The 17,329-nt window shown below is 44.5% G+C and overlaps 1 protein-coding gene across 1 annotated transcript in view; it reads left to right on the forward strand.

Annotated features, from left to right (window-relative positions):
• LOC140387093 (hemicentin-1-like) overlaps positions 1-17,329 on the forward strand; it is a 142,948-nt gene that overhangs the window by 49,760 nt on the left and 75,859 nt on the right. The window contains exons 4-5 of the mRNA XM_072470102.1: positions 1,937-2,224; positions 17,217-17,296. Of these exons, the coding sequence (XP_072326203.1) occupies positions 1,937-2,224; positions 17,217-17,296 (368 nt within the window). The remainder of the gene's footprint in view (positions 1-1,936; positions 2,225-17,216; positions 17,297-17,329) is intronic.

Raw genomic sequence — 17,329 nt, forward strand, 5'->3', positions numbered from 1 at the left:
AGGGAATTACAGACCAGTAAACCTAACATCGGTAGTGGGGAAAATTCTTGAATCCATTATCAAGGACTTTATAGCAGAACATTTGGAAAGCAGAGGCAGGATCAGTCAGAGTGAGCATTGATTTATGAAGGGAAAATCATGCTTGAATTCTTTGAAGATGTAACTAGTACAATTGACTAGGGGGAGCCAGTCGATGGGGTATATTTGGATTTTCAGAAGGCGTTTGACAAAGTCCCGCATGAGAGATTATTGTGCAAAATTAAAGTGTATGGGATTGGGGGAAATGTATTGAGGTGGATGGAAAAGCGGTTGGCAGAGAGAAAACCAAGGGTAGGAATTAATGGGTCCTTTTCAAATTGGCAGGCAGTAACTAGTGGGGTGCCATAGAGATCGGTGCTCGGACCCAGCTCTTCACAATATATATTAATGATTTGGATGAGGGAACAAAATGTAACATCTCAAAGTTTGCAGATGAAACCAAGTTGGGTGGGAAGGTGAACTGTGACGAGGATGCAGGGATCCTACAGCATGATCTGGACAGGTTGGGCGAGTGGGCAAATCAATGGCAGATACAGTATAATTTGGACAAGTGTGAGGTTATTCACTTTGGAAGCAAAAACAGGAAGGCAGATTACTACCTGCATGGTTGAAAATTGGGAGAGGGGAGTGTGCAGCGGGACCTGGGTGTCCTTGTGCACCTGTCGCTGAAGGTAAGCATGCAGGTGCAGCAGGCAGTAAAGAAGGCAAATGATATGTTGGCCTTCATTGCGAGAGGTTTCGAGTATAGAAGCAGGGATGTGTTGCTGCAATTATACAGGGCCTTGGTGAGGCCACACCTGGAGTATTGTGTGCAGTTTTGGTCTCCTTCTCTGAGGAAGGATGTTCTTGCTCTCGAGGGAGTGCAGCTAAGGTTTACCAGACTGATTCCAGGGGTGGCAAGACTGTCATATGAGGAGTGAGTGATTAGGTTGGGATTGTTCTCGCTGGAGTTCAGAAGAATGAGGGGGGATCTCATAGAGACTTATAAAATTCTAACAAGACTAGACAGGGTAGATGCAGGGAAGATGTTATCAATGATGGGTGTGTCCAGAACCAGGGGTCACAGTCTGAGGATTCAGGGTAAACCATTTCAGTTAGAGATAAGGAGACATTTCTTCACCCAAAGTGTGGTGAGCCTATGGAATTCATTATAACAGGAAGTATTTAATGCTAAAAGACATTGAATATATTCAAGAGGCGGCTAGATATAGCACTTGGGGAGAATGGTATCAAAGACTATGGGGAGCAAGCAGGATTAGGCTATTGAGCTGGATGATCAGCCATGATCGTGATAAATGGCGGAGCAGGCTCGAAGGGCCAAGGGCTTCCTGCTCCTATCTCCTATGTATCGATGTAAATATAATTAATTTGGTTACTCAAACATTATCTGGAATTGTTTTCACATATCCGAGCTGGTGTCCTTAATTAACTCTAACCTCTCCAAGATAAGTATCAATATTGAATTGGCAATGGAATATTTAGAGTTAGATCCTTTAAACTGTCGCCCTGTTGGACAAACAACTGAAGAAACCAGTCAGAAACAAATTAAGGCTATAAAAAGAGCAAAATTAAGGGAAATATTGAAATGACTGGATCATTTTTCCAAAGACGGCCGGATAATATCTTTTGGGAATTTTATCGATAATTAGGAGTCTGCATTTTGTCTGTGTTTGGGATGCACATGATTAGATTCAATTTGTTTTTTTCTCAGTGGTAACCGTTTGTTTGGAAAATATAACAAGTTATTGAACTGGTGCCACGAAGACTGCTTTCTTTATTTTATTTTCACTGTATTTTTTTAAAAAATCAACCATTCCTGCCGCAGTTAGTTCAAACAGCTAAATTAATTGTGTTTAGAAACAGCAACAATTGAATATAATTGTTTCCATTTTTTCAGATAAACCCAGTATAATTGCGGGCCCGATCTGCACCAACTCTGAAAATGGGACTAATTGTACCTGCAGGATCAGAGCCAATCCACCTGCAAATATTACGTGGAGACTGAATGGGAGAATCCTCCCTGGGTTCAGGTCAGATGTGGAAATCACATCCTGGGCGGTGAATAGGTCCCTGGTGGAGAGCTCCCTGAGACTGATTCTACCAACAGGAACTAGGAAAGTGATTTCATGTAAAGCAGCAAACAAACACGGTGATTCAATCAGCAAATTCCAGCTCCACTCTGAAGGTATGTATTTAATACATGGAATACTTTAATGGAGTCACTGCTCAGTCTCTAACTCAACTGTAATAGTGTCAGCAAAAGCTAATTCAATTCAGCAACTCAGTATTGAATCTACCTCTCCAAGATTCACTTGCCGTCAGTGGGCAATCAGAGACTAACAGATCGATTAGCATCATCCATTTTAAAATTCAGTCGTCTGGAACTTGCTAACTATCTTGGACTTTTCTTTTGAATTAAAATAATGTTTAAGTAAGTGCAATCTGATTTTCCAAATCTGACATTAAACCACAGGCTGCCTGTAAATCACCCTCACCCCGCCAGAAACCCCTCCCACAGTTGCTGATTTTGATCTTTTCCAGGCCCATAAGGAGATACAAACATGTTTTCATTAATTCAAGCTGAATTAATCTGTCAATCTAATGGATTGATTCAAGCAGTGAATGCAGAATGGAAAAGGAAGTATTTCAGATGATACAAAATGATGAGGTGTGTGGGATATTTTTGTGAGGGCCACGAAGAATCCAGCACGAGTTTGCAGAGTCAAACAGAAAGTAACTTTATTTATAAGAATATGTACACAGGGCCATTAGTTCGCTACTGATTCCCTCTCTCTAGCCAGAACTGTCATGATATCCACATTAACATATCATGGTGCAATCACACACACACACTGATGGGCAGGTAGTTGGACCAACCAACACACACACAACATCGCAGCCAATCACCAGTGAGAGCACACGCACTATAAAACAGGGAACACCACAGTTCCCACTCATTCCGCCAGGAGATAGCTCAGAGCACAGAGCTCACAGCGTGCCACTCAGACATACACCATGTGCTGAGTGCCTCACTAAGATAGTGCTAGGGCTGGGTGCACAGGTTAGCTGGTGAAGTACGAACCACAGCCAGAAGTTAATAGTTATTATTGTACAGAATAATAAAACAAACTTGTACCATCTACAACCGTGTTGGTTCGTTTGTGTATCGGAACACCCAACATGACATGATACCAGGACTGGAAACTTGCCAGCAACTGTGAGACCTACCTGCACCTCTTCAGAAACCCGCCATCCTGCGCCATGGAAACCATCAGCCCACCGCAGCCGCTCCGGATTGCTGGATATCCTGGCGTCAACTGGAAGCTGTTTAAACAGTGCTTCCAACTCTTCCTAGAAGCCACAGACAGGGAGAATGCATCAGACACCAGGAAGATCACCGTCCTCCTCTCCACGGCGGGGCAACACGCCATCCACATCTACAACTCCCTGGCATTCGCGGAAGGCGAGGACAAGACGAAGTACAAGACGGTCCTTCTAAAATTTGAAGAACACTTCAGCGTGGAGGTTAATGAGAGCTTCGAGAGGTACCTCTTCCAGCAGCGCCTTCAGGGTAAGGATGAGCCTTTTCAATCTTATTTGACACACCTCCGTATCCTTGCACAGTCCTGTGGCTATGAAGCCACCTCCGACTCCATGATCCGGGATTAGAGTTTTTGGGGTCACCTCGGACACCCTACGCCAGCAGCTCCTCAAAATGAAGCGCCTCACCCTAGCCACCACCATCGAGACCTGCGTCCTCCACGAAAACGCGACCTGCCGGTACTCCCAATTCCAGGCGGCCTAATCAGCATGGCAGGGGTCCTACGAGGCCGAGCGGGTCCAGTCAATCGAGTTCCTCCCAGCCCGCGGCCCAGACGAGGGCGGCCATTTTGCACGCTTTCCGAGGCCTCCCGCGCTTGTACGCGCCAAAAGAGGGGACATCGACGTAGAGGAACGGGATGCGCAGGCGCGCTCTACGCAGGACCACATAACGCATGCGTGGTGGCGCAATGAACACCATGACGTCACGACGTGTAGCAACTGTGGATCCGCACACTTAAAGAGGCAATGTCCGGCCAAAGCGCGACAATGCCTCTGCTGTGGCAGGATGGGCCACGACGCTGCCTGCTGTCGAGCAGCTCAACCTGCCAACTCTCCGCAGTTCCGCCAGCCTCGCAGGGACGTGCGGGCCATTCAGCCCCCATACATTGAGTCATACCCCGAAGACGTGCAGACCGGCGATACCGACGACCGGGAACCCTTCCGTGTTGCGGTAATAAACAAGAACCGGATGTCCCCGAGTCGGACCCACCAGCCAATGCCAGTGCACAGCATTAATCCGGGCGATGAATGGTGTGCCACCCTAACGGTGAACCGATCACCAATCACATTCTGCTTAGACACTGGTGCCTCCGCCAATCTCATTGCATGGTCAGCCTTCCACACCTTGATGGTTAAACCACCGATTCGGCCATCCCACTGTCAGCTGGTTGATTATAACGGAAACGTTATGCCGGACATGGGGTCCTGCCAGCTCGAGGTTGTACACAATTCACATACAGCCACACTGTCTTTGGAGATAGTTGGATCCTTGAAGGACTCTCTGTTAGGCACACAGACGTGCAAGATCCTCCACCTCGTTCAGCGGGTACACACTTTGTCTCCAGAAGGCACGTCCGATTTCCCGGATGCAGACTTTAGGGTGCAGCTCCACTCGCTCCTTGCCCACAACCAGGAGGTTTTCGAGGGCATGGGCACACTGCCCTACACTTACAGAATACGGCTCAAACCGGACGCTACCCCGGTCATTCACGCACCTCGTAGAGTCCCAGCACCACTCAAGGACCGCCTCATGCAGCAGCTGCAGGACATGCAGGACCAAGGAGTGTTTTCCTGGGTCACGGAGCCAACGCCATGGGTCAGCTCCATGGTGTGCGTAAAAAAGCCCTCCGGCGAGCTCCGGATCTGCATCGACCCGAAAGACCTGAACCACAACATCATGAGGGAACACTACCCCATACCCAAATGGAAAGAAATCACGAGCGAAATGGCCCGGGCTAAAATAGTGCTAGGGCTGGGTCCACAGGTTAACTGGTGAAGTACGAACCACAGCCAGAAGTTAAAAGTTATTATTGTACAGAATAATAAAACAGAGTTGTACCATCTACAACTGTGTTGGTTCGTTTGTGTATCGGAACACCCAACATGACAAGAACCACACTGGCCATTTATACAGCTACACTGCAAATGATTGCCCCCCCACCTCTCATTGGGGCAGCTCATATTCACCAAGTAACATAGGTAACCAATTCTTCCAACCAATAGGATCTGGGCAGGGTATAACAGATATAAGGAACCAACAATTCATCTTGGGGCAGATAAAGGGGGAGATGGTGGGTGTACTGATATCACTGGTCCAGTAATCACGATGCCTCGGCTAGAGTTTTGGGGACACAGGTTTAAATCTGAGCACGTCAGCTGGTGCATTTGAAATCAATTAATAAAATCTGGAATTGAAAGCTGGACTCCCCAGGCAGCACGGTGGCATGGGATGGTTAGCACTGCTGCCTCACGCCGCCGAGGTCCCAGGTTCGATCCCGGCCCTGGGTCACTGTCCGTGTGGAGTTTGCACATTCTCCCCTTGTCTTCGTGGGTCTCACTCCCACAACCCAAAGATGTGCAGGGTAGGTGGATTGGCCACGCTAAATTGCCCCTTAGTTGGATAAAATGAATTGGCTATTTTAAATTTATTTTTAATAAAAGGAAGCTGAACTCAGTGATGATGAGCATGAAGTTCTGTATCGGCCCAAAAGATTTAAATCACAACATTATGAGGGAACACTACCCCATACCCAAACGAGAAGAAATCACGAGCGAGATGGCTCGCGCAAAAATATTCACCAAGCTTGATGCCTCAAAGGGCTTTTGGCAGATTCAATTTGCTCAGTCCAGCAGGAAGCTGTGCACTTTCAACACTCCATTTGGCAGATACTGCTACAATAGGATGCCATTTGGCATCATTTCAGCCTCCGAAGTGTTCCATGACATCATGGAACAGATGATGGAGGGCATCGAAGAGGTACGCGTCTACGTAGACGACGTTATCATCTGGTCCACCACACCACAGGAGCACATCAGTCGTCTCCAGCGTGTCTTTGCACGGATACGGGATCAGGGCCTGCGCTTAACCGAGCCAAATGCTCTTTTGGCCAGACTGAGCTAAAGGTTTTGGGGGACCACATCTCCCGGTCAGGTGTGCGGCCGGATGCCGGCAAAGTGGCAGCCATCGCAGCCATGCAGCAGCCGTCAGACAAGAAGGCAGTGCTGCGCTTTCTCGGGATGGTCAATTTCCTGGGGAAGTTCATTCCTAACCTTGCTTCGCACACGACTGCTCTTCGCCACCTGGTCAAAAGGACAATGGAATTCCAGTGGCTGCCCGCACACCAGAGTGAATGGGAGGAGCTCAAGGTCTAGCTCACCACTGCCCCGGTACTGGCGTTTTTCGATGCCACACGGGAAACAAAGATTTCAATTGGCGCCAGCCAGTCTGGCATTGGGGCGGTATTCCTGCAACGGGACGACACCGCATCATGGGCTCCGCGGAGTCACCTATGCGTCGCGGGCCATGACCCCCACAGAACAGCGCTATGCGCAGATTGAAAAGGAGTGCCTAGGCCTGTTGACTGGCATCGACAAGTTTCATGACTATGTATATGGTCTTCCGCAGTTCACTGTGGAGACCGACCATCGCCCCTTTCATTCAGAAGGACCTCAAAGACATGACCCTTCGCCTCCAGCGCATTCTGCTCAAGCTCCGGAGGTACAACTTCCAACTTGTTTACACCCCGGGGAAGGATCTCATCATCGCAGATGATCTGTCCAGGGCGGTCAACACACCGCCCGACTCGGAGGGGTTTGTTTGTCGGTCGACACACAGGTAGCCTTCACATCGACCAATCTGCCGGCCCCTGATGCACGTCTGGCCCACATTCGCCGTGAGACTGCGGCTGACCCCCTTCTACAACGTGTGATGCGCCACATGACGGAAGGGTGGCTCAAGGGGCAGTGCCCACAATTTTACAATGTCCGGGACGACATGGCCGTCATTGATGGTGTCCTCTTGAAGTTGGACCGGATCGTGATCCCACACAGCATGCACCGGCTTGTCCTCCAACAACTGCACGAAGGCCATCTCGGAGTTGAAAACTGCAGGCGGAGGGCCCGAGAGGCTGTGTACTGGCCGGGCATCAGCGACGACATCGCCAACATGGTGCTCAACTGCCCCACCTGCCAGAGGTTTCAGCCGGCGCAACCCCCTGAGACACTTCAGCCCCATGAGTTGGTCATGTCCCCCTGGTCGAAGGTGGGCGTGGACCTCTTTCATGCGCTCGGCAGGGACTACATTATTCTTATTGACTACGTCTCAAGTTATCCGGAGGTCATATGCTTGCACGACACGACGTCATCAGCTGTTATCCGGGCATGCAAAGAAACCTTTGCTCGCCATGGAATTCTGCTCACCGTCATGTCTGACAATGGGCCTTGCTTTGCGAGTCAAGAATGGTCTTCCTTTGCCACTTCATACAACTTCACACACGTGACGTCCAGTCCCTTGCATCCTCAGTCGAATGGCAAGGTGGAAAAGGGCGTCCACATTGTGAAGCGGCTCCTCTGCAAGGCTGCTGATGCCGGATCTGACTACTGTTTAGCCCTGCTGGCCTATCGCTCGGCCCCACTGTCCATGGGCCTCTCGCCAGCCCAGCTGTTGATGGGTCGCACCCTCGGGACCACTGTGCCACCCATTCATGTTCCTGACCTCGACCATGCTCCAGTATTGCGAAGGATGCAACAACAGCGTGCTCAGCAGAAGGTGGCACGTGACGCTCGGGCGACTGATCTTCCTGCCCTGGCACCTGGAGACAATGTCCGCATACACCTACCGGAGGATGGCTGGTCGGCAACCGCCGAGGTTCTCCACCACATGGCTCCCCACTCATTCCTGGTCCGTATGCCTGATGGCTCCATTCGCCGCCGTAATCGGCGGGCCCTTCGTCTGGTTCCGCGCTCACTACGAGATCATGCACTGGTGCCACGCCCTCCTGTTGTCCCTGATGTCGACTTTGTTGAGCTTCCTGCCACTCTGCCTCTTCCACTCTCGCCCGTGGCCAGGCCCATTCCTCAGTCGATGGATCCTGACCCACCCTTGAGGCGGTCAACCCGAATTCGTCACCCACCTGAGAGACTTGACTTATGAGCCTGTTAGCACATTGGACTCACTGAATTGTTTTACAGTACTGATAACGAGTTTTTTTTTCTTGTCGTTCATTGTTCCAGAAGTTTTCTCTCTTCGTTTGTTGATTGCATTTGTTCTGTTATTGGTACAACGTCGTTGTTCTGTTGCACATGACACCTTACTCTGTATATAGTTTAGCCTCATGTACAGGTTGTAAATATTGCACACACATACTCAGATGCACTCAGTACACATTTCTATTTATTATCATGTGGGCACATATTCTTTGTGAAAGGGGGGGATGTCATGATATCCACATCAGCATATCATGGTGCAATCACACACACACTGATGGACAGGCAGTTGCACCAACCAGCACACACATAACATTGCAGCCAATCACCAGTGAGACCACAAGCACTATAAAACAGTGAACACCACAGTTCCCGTTCATTCTACCAGGAGATAGCTCAGAGCATAGAGCTCATAGCGCGCCACTCAGACATAGACCATGTGCTGGGTGCCTCACTAAGATAGTGATAGGGCTGGGTCCACAGGTTAGCTGGTGAAGCTAACCAGTAGTTAGTTGTTACCAGTAGCTACCCAAACCAGTAGTTAGTTGTTACCGTTGATTAGACAATAAAACAGAGTTGTACCATCTACAGCCGTGTTGGATCATTTGTGCATCAGAACACCCAACACGACATCTGAGACTAGTATTTGAAACTTAAATATGAGCACGTGAATGCTGAACTAGCTGAAGTGAATTGACAACGAGGCTAGGAGGTAGATCAATAGAGATACAGTGATAGACATTTAAGGGGATATTTCAGAATTCTCATAATATGTATATTCTGAAATGCTGAAGGAAGGATCCAAAGTCGTTTGTTGTACAAAGCAGTCAGGGAAGGCATGGAACTTCAGGATAAAACATATGATGGTACAAAGATGAGTGGTAGATCAGATGATTGTTCAGAATATAAAGAATGGCAGAACATGACTAGAAAGTGAATAAGGAGAAAGAAATTAGAGTCCGAGAGGACGCTGCCAAAATATCAAGAGTTTCTCCAGGTATTTAAAAAGTAAATTGAGGGTTGGTCCTTTGTAGTGTGAGGATGGGGAGAGCATGGTAGATAATAGGAAAATTGTGGATAAAATGAAGCAATATGTTGCCTCTGTCTTCCATATAGAGCATATAAAACATTCCAGTTATAGCTGTAAATGACAAGATGGAAGGAAGAGGAGAATATGGTGAAATTATAATCATGAAGGAAGCGGTACTGAGCAAACTGATCGATCTGCCGGCTGACAATTCTCCAGGTTTTGTGGACTGTATCTATTTTTATTCATTGATTGGATAGGGGTGTTGCTGGCTGGGCCATCATTTATGACCTATCCAAAATTGCTTTTGCACTCAATGACTTACTCAGCCTATTTAGATGGCATTTAAGAGTCAAACATATTGCTCTGGTTCTGGTGTCACATGTACGTCAGACTAGGTAAGGACAGACGATTACCTTCCATAAAGACCTTAGTGAACCAGATGGTCATCATTAGACTTCTAATTCCAGATGTTTTTTGTTTAATTTAAATTGGATATCAAGGCACAGTCCCCAGTGAATTACCCTGGGTCTCTAGCTCTGTGGTCTTAAACTAGGTGTGTCATGGTGCGGTAAATGTATTGGGTTTTATTTTCCAAAACTCCCTAGATACCAGATAGGTTCTATCAACCTGAAATTTAGCAAATATAACGCCTCTATTCAAGAAAGAAGGAGACAGGAAACAGAAAACTATCAACCAGCTTGATGTCTGTTGTGGATTTTGTAGACTGTGGACTCCACACAGACTGTGACCTGGAGTCGGGATCAAACCCAGGTCCTCAGCATCGTAGGCAGCAGTGCTAACCATTGTGCCACCATGCTGCCCCAGTGTAGCGTGTATCATATTAGCATGGAAAGCAGATGGTCTGGCTGACAGAAAACAGAGATTATGCATAAATGGGTCTTTTTCTTATTGGTAAAATATTACAAGTGGAACTCCGCATGTGCTGGGGGATCAACCTTTTACTATTTACATCAATTGCTTAGCTGAGGGGAATGAAAGCATGGTTGTTAAATTTGCAGAAGATGCAAAGACAGGTAGAAAGTACTTTGTGAAGAAGACATTAGGAGATGGGTATAGATAGGTTGAGTGATGAGCAAATATCTGGCATATACAGTATAACCTGGGAAAATGTGAAGTTGTTCACTTTGGTAGGAAGAATTAAAAAGCAGGGTACTACTTAAATGTAGAAAACTGTAGAATGCTGAGCGATCTGGGATTGCTCGTGGATGAATCACAAAAAGTTGGTCTGCAGGTGCAGCAAGTAATCAAGGCGAATGGATTTCTATAATTTTTGTGATGGAGAGGAATTGAACATAAATGTAAGGATGTGAGCCTTCAGTGATACAGTGCATTGGTGAGATCACATCTCGAGCAATGTGTGAAGTTTTGGCCTCATTTATGGAACGATGTAAATGAGTTGGAGGAGGTTCAGAGGAGGTTTGCCAAATTTATACCTGGAATTAATATGTTGTCTTTTGAATAGTTTGAGGGGCTGGGCTCATTTCCACTGGAAGTTCCAAGAGTGAGGTGCGACTTGATAGAAGTATATACGATCTTGAACTCTTTTCAAAAGGTGGATGTGAAAAGGATGTTTTCTCTTGTGTTTGAGTCCCAACTTCAGACTGGTGTCATGCGAGAGTCATTTAAGACATGGATGTTTAAGAAATGTACCTTTAAGAAAACAGTGATGTCATAGAGTGGGTGGAGCTCAGCTCAGGTCAGCCATTTTGCAGTCTGTGTTTTGCAGGTTTTTAGTTTCAGTTTTAAAAGCAGTGTTTGTGTGTTTCCAGAGAGCTGCAAGTTTTGCAGTTTGGTTTTGCTGAGAGCAGCTAAAAAGTGCCTGGCTGGTTTTGCTGAGAGCAGTTAAAAAATAGAAAGCCAGTTTGCGACAGTCTCTGCCATTCTACAGAAAATATATATATCCTTTAACCTGATGTGATCCTGTTTAAAGGTGTTAAGTCTCTTGGAAGTTTGAAGGAACATTTTAAGGAATTATTTACTGTTGCAATATTTTCTGAGTTATCTTTGAAGTAAGGGGTGTTAAGAGATCCAATGTTTATTTAAGATGTTAAGTTGAGTTCATGGAATAAACAGTGTTTTGTGTTTAAAAACCCACATGCCCATAATTGTAATCCCACACCTTGGGAAAAAGCCGTGTGCTCGGAAAAGCAACAAATCCATCAAAGGGAGAGGTTGGTTGAACTCCATGATATATTTTGGGGTTTTGAAAACCCCTCGCCCATAACAATTGGGGGCTCGAGGGGGATAAAAGTCTATCTGTTGGATTGGCTTTTGTGAATTGAAAGAGTGAAGGATTGTTGCTTTTCCGGTGTGGTATTTTAGTTTAAGTGGGGAGAGTGTTGAGAACAATGGCCCTTTCAGAGGCTCAGAAGGTTTTGGGGGTGGAGAATGCCACACGTAGTACTTTACGGGCAGAAAGGAAACGCAGACTGTTAGATTTGGCAAAAACATTCCAGTTAACATTACCTGGCAAAATGAGAAAAGATGAGGTAATTATGGCGGTGGTTAAGCATTTAAAGTTGCCTGAGATAGAGTTTGACTCATTGGAAATGGCAAAAATTCAATTGCAAATTAAACAAATGGAACATGAGAAAGAATTAAAGCGGCTGGCATACGTGAGTGAGAGAGGAAAAAGAAAGAGAAAGGGAGAGAGAGGGAAAAAAAAGAGAAAGAGAGAGAAAGGAAAAGAAAAGGAGAGAGAAGGAAGGAGAAAAGAAAGAATAGCCCTAGCAGAACAATAATATAAAGAGAGGGAGGTTGAACTTCAGAAAATGGCCATGAAATATGACAATCAGTTAAAATTGGCAGACGTAAAGGGAAACGTACAGTTGGATGATAGTGATGAGGATAGTGAGAAAAAGCGTCATAGTCGAAGGCTTGGTAGGAATCTATTTAAATATGTCCAAGCATTGCCAAGGTTTGACGAGAAGGAAGTGGAAGCCTTTTTCATTTCATTTGAGAAGGTAGCTGAACAAATGAAATGGCCACAGGACATGTGGGTGTTACTGATTCAAACAAAGCTGGTAGGTAGAGCTAGTGAAGTGTTTGCATCACTACCGGAGGAGGTATCTGGAACGTATGAGGAGGTGAAGAAATCCATCTTAAGTGCATATGAGCTAGTGCCTGAAGCATACAGACAAAGGTTTAGAAATTTCAGGAAAGAATACATGGAGTTTGAAAGGCTCAAACAGAGTAATTTTGATAGGTGGATAAGGGCTTTGAAAATACACCAAACGTATGAAGCTCTCAGAGAAATTATACTTTTGGAGGAGTTTAAAAATTCAATTCCTGATGTAGTGAGAACTCATGTGGAAGAACAGAGGGTTAAAACTGCGAGATTAGCAACGGAAATGGCAGATGATTATGAATTAGTTCATAAATCAAAGATTGGTTTCTGACATCAGTTTCAGCCGGTGAGGGATAGAAACTGGGGACATGAGAAATACTCAAGTGGTAAAGGTAAAGGTGATCTGATGGGAGACAATAAAGAGAGTGTACCTCAGATTAAAAAAGAAATCCAGGAGGGTGGAAAAGAAATGAAAAGTTTCAAATGTTTTCGCTGTAATAAACGAAGCCATGTAAAGTCACAGTGTTGGTGGTTGAAGAAAAGCACTGGGAAGGCTGATGTGGTAAAACAGGATAAGACAGTGGGGTTTGTTAGAGTGGTAAAGGAAAGCCCAAGGGAAGCAAAGGAGGTGCAAATGATTGTACAGCCTGTTCAAGAAGTAATTGTTAAGAAGGTGCCAGGTGTCTTTAAAGAATTTACTTGTGTGGGTAAAGTTTACTCATGTGTATCAGGAGGAGCAGGTAAAGAAGTCACAATTTTAAGAGCTACAGGGGCTAGACAATCTTTAATGATAAGAGATGAGGAATTATGTAGTTTGGGAAGAATGTTGCCAGAAAAGGTGGTGATATGTGGAATTCAGTGTGAGAGGAGTCACGTTCCATTATATAAGGTAAGGTTGGAAAGTCCAGTGAAGAGTGGTGAAGTGGTAGTAGGAGTAATAGATAAACGATCTTGTCCAGGAATACAGTTTATCTTGGGTAATGATATAGCTGGATCGCAGGTGGGAGTGATGCCTACTGTGGTTGATAAGCCAGTGGAAAATCAGCCAACTGAAGTGTTGAAGGACGAATATCCTGGGATTTTTCCAGATTGTGTAGTAACAAGGTTGCAAAGTCACAGGTTAAGACAAGAGGAGAAATCAAAGAGTGAAGATGAAGTTGAAGTGCAATTATCAAAAACGATTTTTGATCAGATGGTTGAAAAAGAACAAGAACAGGTGGAAGATGAGGCGGATATTTTTAGTTGAGGAAAATTGGCGGAGTTACAACAGAAAGATGTCGAAATAAAGCAGATATATCAGAAAGCATATACAGAGGAGGAATCTGAGAGTATACCAGAGTGTTATTACCGTAAAAATGATGTCTTGATGAGAAGATGGAGACCTGTACATATGCAGGCGGATGAAAAGTGGGCAGAAGTTCATCAAGTAGTATTGCCAGTAGGGTATAGAAACTAGGTGTTGCGAGTTGCACATGAGGTACCAGTGAGAGGTCATTTGGGAATAAGGAAAACTCAAGCTAAAATCCAAAAACATTTTTATTGGCCTGGACTACATAAAGATGTAGTTAAATTTTGTCAATCATGTCACACATGTCAAGTGATAGGGAAACCTCAAGCAGTGATAAAACCAGTGACCTTAATACCCATTCCAGCATTTTAGGAACCTTTTACAAGGGTCCTAATCGATTGTGTAGGACCGCTTCCGAAAATAAAAAGTCGGAATCAATATCGTTTGACTGTAATGGATGTGTCTACTAGGTTTTCAGAGGCCATTCCAGTACATAATATTACAGCTAAAAGGATTGTGGAGGAGTTACTTAAATTCTTTACTAGATATGGACTACCCACAGAAATTCAATCGGATCAAGGAACAAATTTTACTTCAAAGTTATTCAAAGAAGTTATGGATAGTGTAGGAATAAAACAATTTAAATCAACTGCGTACCATTAAAGGGAGCATTAGAAAGGTAGCATCAGACATTAAAGACAATGTTGAGGGCGTATTGTCAAGATTATCATGAGGATTGGGATAAAGGAATCCCATTCGTATTGTTTGCAATTAGGGATGCACCTAATGAGTCTACCAAATTTAGTCCTTTTGAAATAATTTTTGGTCATGAGGTAAGAGGACCACTTAAATTGATTAAGGAGAAATTGGTGGGTGAGAAATCGGAAATTACACTATTGGATCACGTGTCAAATTTTAGGGAACGATTAAATAGAGCAGGTGAATTGGCTAGACAACATTTAAAAGTTGCACAAAATGTGATGAAACGGGTAGCGGACAAGAAATCCAAAGTTCGTAGTTTTGCCAGTGGGGATAAAGTTTTAGTGTTGTTACCAGTGGTAGGGGAGCCTTTAAAAGCTAGGTTTTGTGGACCGTATCAGATTGAAAGGAAATTAAGTGAGGTGAATTATGTGGTCAAAACACCAGATAGAAGGAAGACTCACCGAGTGTGTCATGTGAATATGCTTAAAAGGTACTTTGAAAGGGAAGGAGAGAAAAAGGAGGTTTTAATGATTACAACTCAAAGTGACGAATCACATCCAGATGACTGTGAATTTGACATACCTCAAATTAAATTGGAAAATGAGGATGTTCTTAAAAATTGGGATGAATTGTTAAGTTACCTTCCAGAGGAAAACGAACTGACCTGAAAGAGTTATTGATATCACATGGGCAAGTTTGTAAAGATAAATTGGGAAGTATTAAAATGGCTATACATGATGTAGATGTGGGAAATGCTGTTCCTATCAAACAACATCCATATCGACTTAATCCTTTAAAATTGGCACAGGTTAACAAAGAGATTAAAAGTATGCTGAAAAATTGCATAATTGAAGTAGGTTGCAGGCAATGGAGTTCACTCATAGTGATGGTACCTAAACCAGACGGTACCCAACGGTTGTGTGTGGACTATAGAAAGGTCAATGCAGTTCCAAGAACGGACTCTTATCCTATCCCACGTTTGAAGGATTGCATTGAGAAAGTGGGACAATCTGCTTTTATTACCAACTTCCAGACATGGAAAGAACATTTAAAACATTGTATGAAGTTCTTCGATCGACTTTAGGAGGTGGGTTTGGTGATAAACCTAGTCGAAAGTGAATTTGGAGAAGCCCGAATCACTTTCCTTGCGGAGTTTCCATTATCCTCAAGACAAAGGGAAATAATGCGATCTCCTGGCATGAATTAATTTGATCGAACAGTTGTGCATGATTACTCCACTGATGGACTTGCTAAAGAAACCTCAAAAGTTTCAAGGGACAGACTTTCAACAGGCATTTGACTGCCTGAACGCTGTGATCACCAATGTTCCTGTACTGGAGAATTGCAAGAGATTCTGTGGTCAGATTGAACTAAATTATCTGATTCTGAAGAGAAATGCTGAGGAGTAGAGGAATGGATGGATCGTGCAGATTCTTTGTTCAAAGAGACTGGAGGAAGAAGAACAAAGGAAAATGGACTATATTATTATACCTGTTTGTGTGCGTTGTTTTCTTTAAATGAAAATTTATATTTAATGTGTGCATTTCTTAGTGGATGGTGCAAAAGTGAAAAATGAAACCATCTTGAAGTTGATGGTTTATTTTTTTTTCTTGGGGGGAGGTGTCATGCGAGAGTCATTTAAGACATGGATGTTTAAGCAATGTACCTTTAAGAAAACAGTGATGTCATAGAGTGGGTGGAGCTCAGCTCAGTTCAGCCATTTTGCAGTCTGTGTTTTGCAGGTTTTTAGTTTCAGTTTTAAAAGCAGTGTCTGTGTGTTTCCAGAGAGCTGCAACTTTTGCAGTTTGGTTTTGCTGAGAGCAGCTAATAAGTGCCTGGCTGGTTTTGCTGAGACCAGTTAAAAAGTAGAAAGCCAGTTTGCGACAGTCTCTGCCATTCTACAGAAAATATATATATCCTTTAACCTGGTGTGATCCTGTTTAAATGTGTTAAGTCTCTTGGAAGTTTGAAGGAACATTTTAAGGAATTATTTACTGTTGCAATATTTTCTGAGTTATCTTTGAAGTAAGGGGTGTTAAGAGATCCAATGTTTATTTAAGATGTTAAGTTGAGTTCATTGAATTAACAGTGTTTTATGTTTAAAAGCCCACATGTCCATAATTGGAATCCCACACCTAGGGAAAAAGCCGTGTGCTCGGAAAAGCAACAAATCCATTAAAGGGAGAGGTTGGTTGAACTCCATGATACATTTTGGGGTTTTGAAAATGCCCCGCCCATAACACTGGCCTTCATAGATCAGAGATGAGGAATTGTTCTTCCTCTCAGTGGGTTGCGTGAGTTTGGAGCTCTCTGTTTCAGAAGGCATTTGAAGCGGAATCATTGAGTATTGTTCAAGTGGAGGTGGATGGATTCTTGTTTGCAAATTAATAGTTGGACATGAGGGCCATTTAGCTCAGTTGACTGGACTCAGTTGAGCTGGTTCAAGATGCAGAGTGCAGCCAACAGTACGGCTCCAATTCCCATACCGGCTGAGGTTATTAATGAAGGCCTTATCTTCTCAACCTTGCCCCTCACCTGAGATGTGGCAATCCTCAGGTTAAATCACCAGTGGTCAGTGCATCCCCTCAAAGGGTAAAGAAGCCTATGGTCATCTGTGATGATGGTGACTTCATTTGGACTACACAATAGATTGTTTCTATGTGGGATTCAGCTCAGTCCTTTGAAATGAATTCCTCATTTGTCGTTCGCTTTATGCTTCCAAAATGACCTAATGTACAGCCATATTTCTCCCAACATTTTAGGAATGCAGTTCTGGGAAATTCTCCTCAGAATAGGGGCAGCAGCCGCTGTACTTGTTGTTCTACTTGCAGTCGTGATGAAGGTAAACATATAATTACATATAATCTGGGGTTCT

Source organism: Scyliorhinus torazame, chromosome 12, assembly GCF_047496885.1.
Source record: "Scyliorhinus torazame isolate Kashiwa2021f chromosome 12, sScyTor2.1, whole genome shotgun sequence".
NCBI classification, from domain to species: domain Eukaryota; kingdom Metazoa; phylum Chordata; class Chondrichthyes; order Carcharhiniformes; family Scyliorhinidae; genus Scyliorhinus; species Scyliorhinus torazame.